Source organism: Rattus norvegicus, chromosome 20 (genome assembly GCF_021556685.1).
Source record: "Rattus norvegicus strain SHRSP/BbbUtx chromosome 20, alternate assembly SHRSP_T2T, whole genome shotgun sequence".
Lineage (NCBI taxonomy): Eukaryota > Metazoa > Chordata > Mammalia > Rodentia > Muridae > Rattus > Rattus norvegicus.
In genome coordinates, this window is record NC_141553.1 from 48,315,335 (window position 1) to 48,328,488 (window position 13,154).

At 44.8% G+C, this 13,154-nt stretch overlaps 1 protein-coding gene across 4 annotated transcripts in view; it reads left to right on the plus strand.

Annotated features, from left to right (window-relative positions):
* The window catches only part of Ppil6 (peptidylprolyl isomerase like 6), a 28,855-nt gene that overhangs the window by 562 nt on the left and 15,139 nt on the right, over positions 1 to 13,154 (plus strand). For all 4 annotated transcript variants that reach the window (NR_197281.1, XM_087598311.1, NM_001432371.1 and 1 more), the window contains exons 2-6: positions 3,472 to 3,567; positions 7,498 to 7,686; positions 8,990 to 9,052; positions 9,153 to 9,300; positions 11,061 to 11,117. Coding sequence is in view for 3 of the 4 variants with exons in the window: in XM_087598311.1 (XP_087454437.1) it covers positions 3,472 to 3,567; positions 7,498 to 7,686; positions 8,990 to 9,052; positions 9,153 to 9,300; positions 11,061 to 11,117 (553 nt within the window). In the remaining variant the exon portion in view is untranslated. The remainder of the gene's footprint in view (positions 1 to 3,471; positions 3,568 to 7,497; positions 7,687 to 8,989; positions 9,053 to 9,152; positions 9,301 to 11,060; positions 11,118 to 13,154) is intronic.

The window sequence follows — 13,154 nt, forward strand, 5'->3', positions numbered from 1 at the left end:
TAACCAACTCCTTGTTTTTTTGTTTGTTTGTTTTTGTTTGTTTTGTTTTTTTTTTAGTAATTTAATTGTGGAAGGTCCTTTCCTTTATAATTTCTGTAGTTGTTGCTGCATTTTAGCAGAATCAGATACTTTTCAGATTCCTAAGAGATGGCCCAGAAATGCTATGAAGAATCCAAGTATGGCTTTGTAAACAAATCTAGCCAGGTTAATCGGGCCGCAGCACGCCTGCAACCTGGAAGCAGGAAAAAACCTGGGGGCTATGACGGCGAAATACACGCAGCTCTGCACCAAGAACTATTTTGTTTCTGCTTGCTTTTTCCAGATTCACCTTCAGAAAACACACACACACACACACACACACACACACACACACACACACAGAGCCCCTTGCTTGCTCCAGCATTTCTGCTTTGCTTTTTCCAGATTCACCTTCAGAAAACACACACACACACACACACACACACACACACACACACACACACACACACACAGAGCCCCTTGCTTGCTCCAGCATTTCTGCTTTGCTTTTTCCAGATTCACCTTCAGAAAACACACACACACACACACACACACACACACACACACACAGAGCCCCTTGCTTGCTCCAGCATTTCTGCTTTGCTTTTTCCAGATTCACCTTCAGAAAACACACACACACACACACACACACACACACACACACACACAGAGCCCCTTGCTTGCTCCAGCATTTCTGCTTTGCTTTTTCCAGATTCACCTTCAGAAAACACACACACACACACACACACACACACACACACACACAGAGCCCCTTGCTTGCTCCAGCATTTCTGCTTGCTTTTTCCAGATTCACCTTCAGAAAACACACACACACACACACACACACACACACACACACACCCTTGCTTTCTCCAGCATCCAGAGTAAAAGTGCTGTCTTGCGTGTGAATTGGAGGATGAAGGCTTCTTGCTTCTGTTTGTTTCTTTATTGTTTTGAACAAATGGCTTTATTTTACAGCTAAAGTTTCAGAGTTTGAAAGATACTACTTTTCTTTCTTTCCTTCCTTCCTTTCCTTTCCCTTCCCTCCCTCCTTTCCCTTCCCTTCCCCTTCTTTCCTTCTTTCCTTCCTTATTTCTTTCTTGACCTTCTTAAGACACTAATATTTCCTGTGGTTGTTCTACACTGCAGGGAAAGCATTTGCAACTTTGTTTTTCTTCCTGGGAAGTTCGAGTAGTAAATATGTTAGGTGTTCTGAGACACAATTTCAGACTTACATTGTAAAAACAGTGTGCCCAGGTGTGGTAACACAGACCTATAGTCCTGGCCCTCAAGAGGCCAATAAAGGAAGTTGATGGTCACACTGGCTACATAGTAATTAATACCTTGTCTCCACAACAAAGCAATGGACACAGGATATAAGTGTTCTAATAAAGCTTTATTGTAGATGCTGAGTTTTGTGTGTGTGTGTGTGTGTATATATATATATATAATATATATATATAAATTTGATGTAACATGAAATGTGATTTATCTTTTGAATAATTTCAACCATTAAAAGATGCAGAAGTGTGCTTGACTGTCAGTTCTTTCAAAAACTGTTCAGGAGATAGCACCTGCTATAGAGGATACTAAGTCAACAAAAGCGATGTTTTTAATATTGTAATAATGTCATTTTCCCTTAAGTTTCTGCCTCTCTGGGCTATATTCAAATATGAGAATGTATCAGTGTAAATTCAGTTCTAGCATAATTGAGGATAATTGATTATAATCCCAGTATGTTTGTGAGTAATCCCAGATGCTTGATTTATAGATTTGTTAACGGTAAGGATAAATATTAGCATATATTTTAATTTGAATGTAATCCAGTCTATAACAAAGGTGTTATGAACAAGCATAACAGGGCCTAATTTGAAAATGACTGATCTCATTACTTTACATAATTCTTCACTTAGAAACAGTGATCGTCCTGTGGGATTGTCTGAAACTGAACACAGACTGTGGAATTGAGGAAAGTTTTGTTGTTTGGGTACCACAGTCTAAGATGGTGTCTTAGTTAGGGTCTTACTGCTGTGAACAGGCACCATGACCAAGGCAAGTCTTACAAAGAACAGCATTTAATTGGGGCTGGCTTACAGGTTCAGAGGTTCAGTCCATTATCATCAAGGAAAGAGCATGGTAGCATCCAGGCAGGCATGGTGCAGGAGGAGCTAAGAGCATCCTCAGGCAGCTAGGAAGGGGGTCTCCAAGCCCACACCCACAGTGACACACTTCCTCCAACAAGATAGTACCACTCCCTGGGCCAAGCATATGCAAACCATCACAGAAGACCAATGGCCAAGTTGCTGTTGCCATCTTGCCCCTATCCTAGAGTATGATACACTGTCACCCAGGCTCTCTCCCTCTTGAAATCACCTTACCTGATAGGCCTGTGCCGTTTAGAACACAATGGGGGCCTCAAAACATCATCCTTAGCAGTCGAGGTTTGGTTCCCAACACCACGTCTGCCAGCTTACAACTGCAGCTCCAGGAAATCCAGTGGCCTCTTCTCACACTCACATAAGCACTAAATCACCTCTCTTCCCAACCCGACATGCACATACGCATAATTTTTTAAAGTCCGTTTTAGAAGTAATTTTCCTCTGATTCACACACATGAAAAATGTTTGGCCAAAGGACACTTAATACTAAAACTTAGCTACAAGCCTAAACTTAGTGTTTGCTTCTCCTTTCCCTGAAAGGCGAAATCACAATAGCGTCCCTTTGGTCATTCTCCTGACACCAATAAATAAAAGCAATAATATTTGTTATTTTTTGCTACAAATCAAGCAGCCATGAGTCTACTGAGATTTAACCATTTACTTTAGGGGGAGTGGGAGCCCTAAAAGAACGTAACAGATCCTAAAACCATTGGTATAAACTCACTGAGTTATGTATCAATACTCCTCTATATATCAAATGAGGTAGCAATATAGGAAAACTAAGGCGTGCTTTTCCCTCTTGTTCCCTGAAGGTGAGAGAAACCAGTCAGGGTCCGAGTGTCTCGGTAGAGCCTCTGGGAACAGGGCAGGGCCTCTCAGGCAGTGTAGTCTGCATGTGCTGTGTGAAACTCCCTGAAAGAACCCCTGAAGTTGGGGGGAAGTGATTTTTGACTTGAAAAAGAGAACCTGGGGGCTGTTGTGATTAGCTGATCAGGGATTAGGTTCCCTGCTGTGCAAGCATGAAGACCTGAGTTCAGACTCCTGGTATCCGTATGAAAGCCAGGCACTTGGAGTTCATGTAGAACCCTGAGCCTGGGAAGGGGAGCCAGGTAGGTAGGTCTCGGAGCTCTCTGCCTGTCAATCTAGCTGACGCAGATCCAGGTTTACTGTGGAGGGTAGCAGTGGAAAGCCTCTGGTCTCCACAGGTGTGCACACACACAGCCAGCTCACCCCACCCCCAAATAGTGAGTAAATACATAAATGAGAATTTAAACTGTTCTGTCTTGAAACCTAGACTTTGAAAGCCAATTACCCATCCAGATTCGAAGATCCTGTGATAATTCCTCTTCAAGAATTTGCTTGGGATCGGTATCTGGAGGAGAAAAAGAGGGTAAGGGATACGTCGGCATGTCGGGGGGGGGGGCGGGCGTGGGGCATGGTGGGGATATTGACAAGTATCTTTCTATGTGAATTATTTTGCAGTTTGGGGAGAATGACAAATCAAGCTGTGATTATTTCTCTTAAGTGCATACTTTCCCTAAATTATTTTAATCATCTTCCCAGATACCTTCCCTAAATAGTAAAATACTTCCAGAATGTTCTTTTAAGTAGCATGCGAGAGATACATTTTAAACTGTCAGAGATGATAGTTAGCCCTGCTGGCCACCCTTCTTTCTTGATGCCTTGCTTGCACTTCCTGTGACACCCTGGCTCTCAGAGTACAGTGACCTGGCCCTCCATCCAGAAAGTGTATTATGTACACCAGGGATAGCAGAGTTGTGCAGGCGCTGTTGTCTGAGAGCCACCCTCCCATGAGTCAGCTTGTCTTAGTAGGAGCTTTGTTCTCTAGATGTCTCTCCTAACAGTACTTTTAAAGAGCCCAGACCTTCCCTGCAACTAGCACAGCTCGTTTGAAATAGATACTAGATAAGAGGAAAGCTTACCTCCGAGATGCCACCTTCCTCAGATGCCTCCAGATAATGTTATCTGAAGCCCAGAGGGAGAAGGTTGCAGGTGTGGCATTCTGACTCAGTCACGTACCATATGGGGAAGTCACAGCAAACACTTCTATAGAGTGCTCAAGATATAGAGGACAGGACTCTAGCACAGGGAGGAGGGCCACATTCAGATCCTTCTTCAGCTAGGAGTAACCACGGGTCCTGGTTTGCCTGGCATATGGGAAGTGCAGTGTTAAAACTAGAGCCAAAGAAGGAAAGTGGAACAGTTGGCTAACCTAACATAAGACACTTCTTTAGTCGATAGTTTTTATCTATGTGCATGGGTGTTTTGTCTGCACGTATGTCTGTGCACCACATGTATGCCTAGTGCCCACGGAGGCCAAAAGAGGGCAACTGGATCTGGGCCTGGAGTTAGAGACAGTTGTGAGCCACCATGTGGGCACTGGGAATTGAACCTGGGACCCCTGGAAGAGCAGCCAGTGCACTTAACCACTGAGCCATCTCTCCAGCCCCTACATAGAGTAACTTTGGAAAGTTTTATAATATTACCAACCAGCCTCACATTCTCTGCCTGCACATTGTCACCCCATCCTCTTACACCCCATACCCCTCCCTTTCCAGCCCAGGCTACCTGGGGAGCTGTGTGCACTCTCCTGCATGCCTTCCCCTTGTTCTGAGTGAGGTTTTCTAGGTCAGCACTGCTGCTTTACTTGGTGTGTCTCCTTTCTTCTTTCTCCCACCCCCATATTCACGCTTGTCACCTTATCTTTTTCAGTGTCACCGTGTCCGTGTTAAGTGCAGAGCTTCCTGGCACATTCGGTCCTAGTGAATCGGTTCATTAGGCTTAGCTGGCCATATGCTTCTGCAAAACATAATGTTTCCCTATAGGCACAGCTTCAGGGACCATGAAAAAGCCCATCTCCCTGCTCATAAACAAACAAATAAGGGCAGCATCATAAGACGTTAGTAGCAGAGAGCTCTAGAAAACATCAGGGCCAGGCAAGCCAGCACCATCTCCTGATATGCATCAGACACAGAGATGAAGTGCTCGAGTTCTCCTGCCTTCTATTGTGTTCCGCTATCTCACTGAACAAAATGTCCAGTTATATTTCCCTCTCTTGTTACAGGCTTGGGTCTTGCAAAATAGAGCAAGAAATCTACACGCGCCAGGGATTGCTTAGGCCTTACCAGTGATTCACGCTTGATCGTGAGCAAGTTTGCTCTCTGGAGTGAAAACCGGGAGGCAGGGTTTAAGAGAGGCACGGAAAGCAAGCAAGTTAGAGGATAGCTCTTAGAGGAGCCGGAGATCCAGATCACGGGCAGGTTGGAGGCAAATCATTGCCCAAACTAGGACTTCTCCAATTCAGTCTTGAGACCAGCAGACTGGGAGAGTAAGAGGTGACAGATGGGGCACCTGTATGTCCTCTATGGAGAGGGAACATTGCTACTTCATGTTGTAGAGAGTCTTAAACACAGCTCAGCAGGTGCACACTGCCATTATTGAAGACCTCGAAGTGGCCTTACCTCAGGAGCACCACCCACAGAGCACAGATTGACAAAGTGACCACTGCAATGGCATGAGGGTGTAAGGTTTTTAATCCACATACGTGGGGTTGCTCATCCACACAGGGAGAGGCAACCCCGAACCCAAAAAGCACACAACTTTTACTCATTACAGAGGGCAGACTTCAGCAACAGGGTTAGCTGGCTCATTCTCATTGGTAGTACACAGGACAAAGGATCTGGTCAGGTATTGGCTGGCCTGCTCAAGGGGCTGTTCTTGGCTTAGTCACTTTCCTCATCTAGCCGTGCACCTGGCCTTGGAGAATCACTGGGAAAGGCTAAGTTGGCACCTTAGAGGGGCAGTGGAACTGGGTGATCGGGCAGGGTCAAGATGTCATCTTGTGGTCATTCTTGAAGTCTACCTCAGGGAGGGGTAGGGAGAACAGTTGTTTTTGTTTTGGCTAGTTTCCATTAAGCCTGGCCACTCTGACCACCAAGACCTTGCTCCTGTATTCCCAGAGTTTCGTTCTTACAGCTTTGTTTCTCGCATCTTTGAAACTGTATTTCTTCACCACGTTCTTGTCTGTTGGCTTAGTTTGGATGACGTCTAGACAGTCTCCAAATCTGTCAAACAGAGAGCGGTGAGGAGAGAGAGAGCGAGCAATCCTGTGAATCTGAGTCAAGGTTGGCCAGAGGAGCAAGTCTGAACTTGGAATGACCTTTGTCTCCACTCTTGCAAGACTTGCTAACCAAAGACGACAACGGAAGGCACAGTCTGGGTGCTGGTCCTGTCTTGCAGATGGCTAGCTTCCTGAATAAAGCAGAGCTTAAAGGGTCAGCTGTCCCTGCCATTGCAGCTTGTGGTGACAGGCAGCAGAACCAGCATTTCCCTGGATTTCACTAGAGGCAGATTCTCTGTCAGCCCAAGTCCGGCAATCACAGGGGCTCACGAATCAGCTTCCGCTGTAACTTACAAGTGGCTGCACTAAATCACCCATGGTTTGCCAAGGCTGGCACTGGGAAACAACACGCCATGTCTTCTCAGCGGTCAGTGTTTCTCTGACCACACTGGAGACTTAGGAAGTTGATGGCGGCATTGCATGGATGGAAATGAGTTTCATTTTAAATTTAAAAGTGTTGGGGGATGTGAGTTTTCTTCCTTGTCCTTGATTATGTATAAACTCCTGTTGGCCTCCAGGAGGCATTTTCTACTCTCCTCTGTCCAGAATAATCACTGTCTCGACCCCACCCCTCTCCCCCTTCTTTCTCAGTTCTTTGCATTGAAAACCATGCTGTCTTCCACAAATGCACACAGTAGAGTGTGCCTCATAAATGGAAACAGTGCATTTAATTCACAGATTAACGCCCAGCTGCTTTATGTCCATGTTATTATTACCAGATTCCATCAGTGTCCGGTTACAGTAGTTTGAAGATCGCTTTTTAAGGTATTCGCTCTTCTTCACTATGTTGAGTCTCAAAAACAGTAAGGGTTTTCTTTTTTTTTTTGACAGCAGAATTCTGAAAGATGTTTTTAAAAACATATTTTAAGGACTGGAAAGATGGCTCAGTGGTTAAGAGCACTGACTGCTCTTCCAGAGGTCCTGAGTTCAATTCCCAGCCACCACACGATGGCTCACAACCATCTGTAATGGGATCCGATGCCTTCTTCTGGTGTGTCTGAAGACAGCCACAGTGTACTCACATACATACAAAATTGATAAATCTTAAAAAAAAAAAAACACTTTAAGAGATGCAATCCTGGAGCTGGTAAGTCAGGCTGTAGAATTCTCCTCAAGCTCCAGCTTGTGGGTTTAGCAGTTGTTTTCTTCTGTCATCATTATTCCCTCCTTTCCCTGTAGGAACTGAAGGGTGAAACCTGGGTCTATTCCTCCTATGTGATATGCTTTATCAATGACCAGCTCCTGGGTAACGCACTTGATCTGAAGAAGTGGGCCCAGAAGGTGTGGGATGTGGTCGATATCCGGCCCAGTGCACTGTACGAGGCGCTTACTCTGGACTATGCCACGAAGTTCTTGAAGGACACCAAGGCAAGTTCCACAGACGTCTAGTGGGGTTTCCCATTATTTGTATTGATTCGCCATTAACTGTGGATATGTTCACAAGGTGGATACTCGGGACAAGCAGTTAAGGTGTAACCCACCCCCACCCCCAGGGACCCTATTAAGGCAGTTGCAAAGGATTATAGGTTCAGAGTTTGGCTGGGCAAGGTGGGAAGCAGCAGCTGAGTTTCTCTTCTGTTCAGATCTCCGGGCATGAACTACCGCTTTTAGAATGGAAACACCCTTCCACATGACCTGTAGTGTTAGCTTCCCTGGAGACAGAGGCAGGAAGACCGTTTGTACTCTTAGTTCTAAGGCCGGTTTGGACAGTCTCAAGGCAAATCAGAAACTGTTGAAACCCATAGTTCGTTTTGTGCTGTGAAGCCTTTTTAATGAATCTTTGTTATTACATGATATTTAATATTTTAGTGGTTACTATTACTTATTATTATTAAATGTTTTCACGAATATGTATTATTATGAAGGTGTGTGCACCACTCCACGCTCGTGGAATTGTCTCTCTCCTTCAGTGATGTGTGGGTTCTGAGGGTTGAACTCAGGTCATCGGGTGAGTAAAGGATTTGTCTGCTGAGTCGCCCCACTGGTCCTGTATGCCAAAGGTGTGCAGGCGCCCTCAGAGGCCAGAAGATGGCTGAAGTTAAAGGCTTTTGCAAGGCCCTTGATGTGGGTTCTGAGAACTGAGCTTGTGTCCAGCAGCCAGCTCGGTTAACCTCTGAGTCACCTCTCCAGCCCCCGGCCTGGAAATATTTTAATTAGTCTTTTCCAACACCTACGTGAGAGTTACTGCTCCTTCGCACTGAGGTGTGAAAAGTGTGAACCGAGATTAACAGCCAGGAGTCCACTACAGGGTGAGGATGTTTTAAAGCAGGAAAGAGTTGGCAGCAGCTGCAGTGGGGAAGACTGATAGGAAGCATGAGTTTCAGCAGAGACAGACAGACAGACAGACAGACAGACAGACAGACAGACAGAAACCAAGGAAGGATGATGTCCTTTGCTTTGTGTAGTAAACACCATGAGCCACAGCAACTTGGGAAGAAAGAGATTTGTTTGGCCTGACGTCCATCTTCAAGTGAAGGCAGGGCAGCTGCCTGAGGCAGGAGCTGAGAGTCATGAGAGTTACTGTTGAGTTTTTATTGCTGTTATGGTTCAGCTTGTATTTGCTGTGTTGTGGTTAAAATCTTATCTCCGAAAATAATGCATTTTTTAAAACATTTCTAAAACTTTCTTACAAACACTGACCTGCATCATTTTTTCTCCCTGATTTTAATAGCATGATTTTGTGTTCTTGGACATTAGTATTGATCTTGCTCCAATTGGAAGGCTGATTTTTGAAGTAAGAGAATTTTTCGCTACATTTTTCAAATAAATTTTAAGGAGTCTGTAATTGATCAGATACTGAGTAATCTTTGAAACCTTCTGTCTTTATTTTATAGCTATATTGTGATGCGTGCCCCAGAACATGTACAAATTTTCAGGTCTTGTGCACAGGAACATCAGGGTTTTCTGAGAGAGGCATAAAGCTTCACTACAAAGATTCGATTTTTCATCGAGTAGTCAAGAACGGTTGGGTACAAGGAGGAGGTGAGCTAAAAACTGTAAATATCATCAAAGCAGAGTGCCCAAACTTTCATTCATTTACCTTTGTAGAATTCATAAAGAGGTAGGCCTGGCCTCCAATTTGCCTCTACCTCCTGAATGCTGGCATTAAAGGTGTGCACTACCACACCTGGCCTTGGACAGTCTTTGGGTGTTAGGGGAGGCATGTGTATATGCAGATGCCTTTGTTTTATCTTTTGCATCAACAGTAGCATAATTTAGATGCCCCATGCTCTCTCCAAATACATTTTCTCTGTCTGCTGAGTGTTGTTTCTAATTCTATTTTTAAAAAGAAAGCACATGCCTGCCACAGCCAGCTTGCTTACACATGGATACGATAGTTCAGTCCTCTAGCCAGTATCTCGAACACGGTACAGAGGAGAGGGTGGACCAGACAGCTAAGGAAGTAGAAAGTACGTATGGGGGAGGCTGGGCCACAGAAGACAGACCTGCTTGGCTCTCAGGTGTGGGTGGATTTGAAAGATCTTGTACCTGGAGACTTTATAGTGGGAATATTGCCTAAGCCAAGGTAAGTAGCTGTTATAAACTCCAACTACAAAGAAAAAACTCTCACATTGTATGAAAAGGAATTTTGTTCCTACAATGTTATTTAAACGAGTAAGATATTACTGTGGATAAGTATGTTTTTTGCAGTACCGGATGTCAGACCGTACATGCTGGCCTTCCACATGCTGGGCAAGTAAGTATTCTCCCACTGAGCAACACTCCCAGCCGAGAGTATTAGAGGAGTGAAAATCTAAATGTGACTTTTCAAAAGCATCTACCTGTGCGTGTATATGTGAGAGGGTGAATTGAGTACCTGCAGGTGTGTGTGCGCGCATGTGCAGAGGCCAGAGGTCAACCTTGGGTACCGTTCCTCAAGAATTTACCTGGTTTGTTGAGGTAGGGTGTCTTACGGTGATTGGTGCTTGCCAATTAAGCTAGGGTGACTGGACAGTCAGCTCCAGTATCCATGGCATCTCCAGCATGTGCCATCCTGTCCCCTTTTTACATGGATGGTGGGGACCAAACTCAGGTCTTTGTGGTTGTGAAGAAAACACTTTACCATGTGAGCCACCTCCCCAGTACTTAGAAAATCTATTTTCATGTTCAAAAAGGAGTTGAAGAGATGGCTCAGTGGTGAAGAGCACTTGTTTTTGCAGAGGACCTGGGTTCGATTCCCAGCACTCAGAAAACAGCTCACAACTGTCCATAACTCCAGTTCTAGAATGCACATAATATACAGACACATCTGTAAGCCAAACACGCATATGAATTCAGTATTTGCTGGGCATGGGGGTGCGTGCCTTTAACCCCAGCACTGGGGAGGCAGATCACTGTGAGTTCAAGGCCAGCCTGCTCTACAAAGCAAGGTCCGAGACAGGCAGCATCGTCACACTGAGAAACCCTGGCTCCAAAGAGCTCTCCCCATTTTGTTGGCTCAGTTTAATCTTTCCAGTTCTCTGAAAAGCAAAGTGAAACATGGAAAAAAAAAAAACAGATCAAGCAAATGGATCTGTGAGCATCCTCTTTAAATTCTGGCCATACGATGGCTTAATATTGTTCAAAGGCTTTCCATTCTAACTTGTTGATAAACATGAGAATGATTGCAGGCTGAGGAGAAGTTGTAGTATTTCCAGCTGGGCACCTTAACTCTAGACTTGATATAAGATGTGAGCAGAATCAAGCTTAGGCGTCTGCTCCTGTCAGCCCTGCACTCTGATCTGGCTGTTGTCTTTCTCTAGATATAGTAGAAGGACGAGGGGATGACGGAGAGTCTATTTATGGACCAACGTTTGAAGGTACGTAGCTTTCGATTCACCAGTCTCCCCACCTGGTTATTCAAATTTAAGAGGGTTCAAATGAGACAATGTGGGGTAATATTTAGTTGAAACTGGAGTTTAAAGCAGTGCGACCCTTCAAACTAGAGATGTTTTTAAAGTGACGCTTTGCCTCCCTGGCACTGGAGATGAAATGGAGATGGCTTTATGCTTGCTTGCCTAGCACGCATGAACCGTGGGCTTCATCTCCTAGACCACATTAATACGTATGGTGGATCGTGCTTGTAGTCCCAGCACAGAGGAGGTGGAGACAGTGACAGCCTCTTCAAACTGGCTTTGTTGGCATTTTGCCACGACTCTGGTAATCTTTAACACTATTCCTACCATCTGGTATAATAAGAGGAAACTGATGACTCACTGGGATTTACCTCTCCTCCCATTGATGCGGGACAAGACCCTCCTCTGCTCCGTATGTGGATGGAGCCATAGGTCCATCCCTGTGTACTCTTGGGAAGGTGGTTTAGTCCCTGGGAGATGGGGAGGGGGGCTCTGGTTGGTTGATATTGTTGTTCTTCCTATGGGGTTGCAAACCCCTTCAGCTCCTTCAGTCCTTTCTCTAACTCCTCCATTGGGGACCCCGATCTCAGTTCAATGGTTGGCTGCCAGCATCTGCCCCTGTATTTGTCAGGCTCTGGCTGAGCCTCTCAGGTGACAGCTGTATCAGGCTCCCGTCAGCATGCACTTCTTGGCATCAGCAATATTGTCTGGGTTTGGTGGGTGTATATGGGATGGATCCCCAGGTGGGGCAGTCTCTGGGCGGCCTTCCCTTCAGTCTCTGCTCCAAACTTTGTCTCTGTGTTTCCTCCCATGAATATTTTTGTTCTCCCTTCTAAGAAGGACTGAAGCATCCCTATTTTGGTCATCCTTCTTGAGCTTCATGTGGTCTGTGGATTGTATCTTGGGTAATCCCAGCTTTTGGTCTAATATCTACTTATCAGTGAGTGCATATCATGTGTGTTATTTGGTGATTGGGTTACCTCACTCACGATGATATTTTCAAGTTCCATCCATTTCCTAAGAATTTCATGGGGTTGGGGATTTAGCTCAGTGGTAGAGCACTTGCCTAGCAAGCACAAGGCCCTGGGTTCGGTCCCCAGCTTTGAAAAAAAAAAAAAAGAAAGAAAAGAGAATTTCATGAAGTCATTGTTTTTAATAGCTGAGTAGTACTCCATTGTGTAGATGTACTGCATTTTCTGTATCCATTCCTCTGTTGAGGGACATCTGAGTTTTTTCCAGCTTCTTGCTATTATAAATAAGGCTGCTATGCACATAGTGGAGCATGTGTCCTTGTTATATGTTGGAGCATCTTTTGGGTACATGCCCAGGAGAGGTATAGCTGGATCCTCGGGTAGTACTATGTCCAATTTTCTAAGAAACTGCCAGACTGATTTCCAGAGTGGTTGTACCAGTCTGCATCCCACCAACAATGGAGGAGTGTTCCTCTTTCTCCACATCCTCACCAGCATCTGCTGTCACCTGAGATTTTGATCTCAGCCATTCTGACTGGTGTGAAGTGGTGTTGTCATTTTTATTTTAATTTTCCTGATGACAAAGGATGTTGAACATTTCTTAGATGCATCTCAGCATTCGATAATCCTCAGTTGAGAATTCTTTGTTTAGCTCTGTACCCCATTTTTAATAGGGTTATTTGATTCTCTGGAGTCTTAACTTCTTGAGTTCTTTCTATATATTGGATATTAGCCCTCTATGTAGGATTAGTAAAGATCTTTTCCCAATCTGTTGGTTGCCATTTTCTCCTTTTGACAGTGTCCTTAGCCAAGGGACTCGATGTGAACGTCCTCAGATATAGCTAGGCTAAGCGGAGATCGATGGTCCGGGGTTGGTGGTGTTGACAGTGTCCTTTGCCTAACAGAAGCTTTGCAATTTTATGAGGTCCCATTTGTTGATTCTTGACCTTAGAGCATAAGCCACTGGTGTTCTGTTTCAGGAAATTTTCCCCTGTACCCATGTGTTCAAGGCTCTTCCCCACTTTCTCTT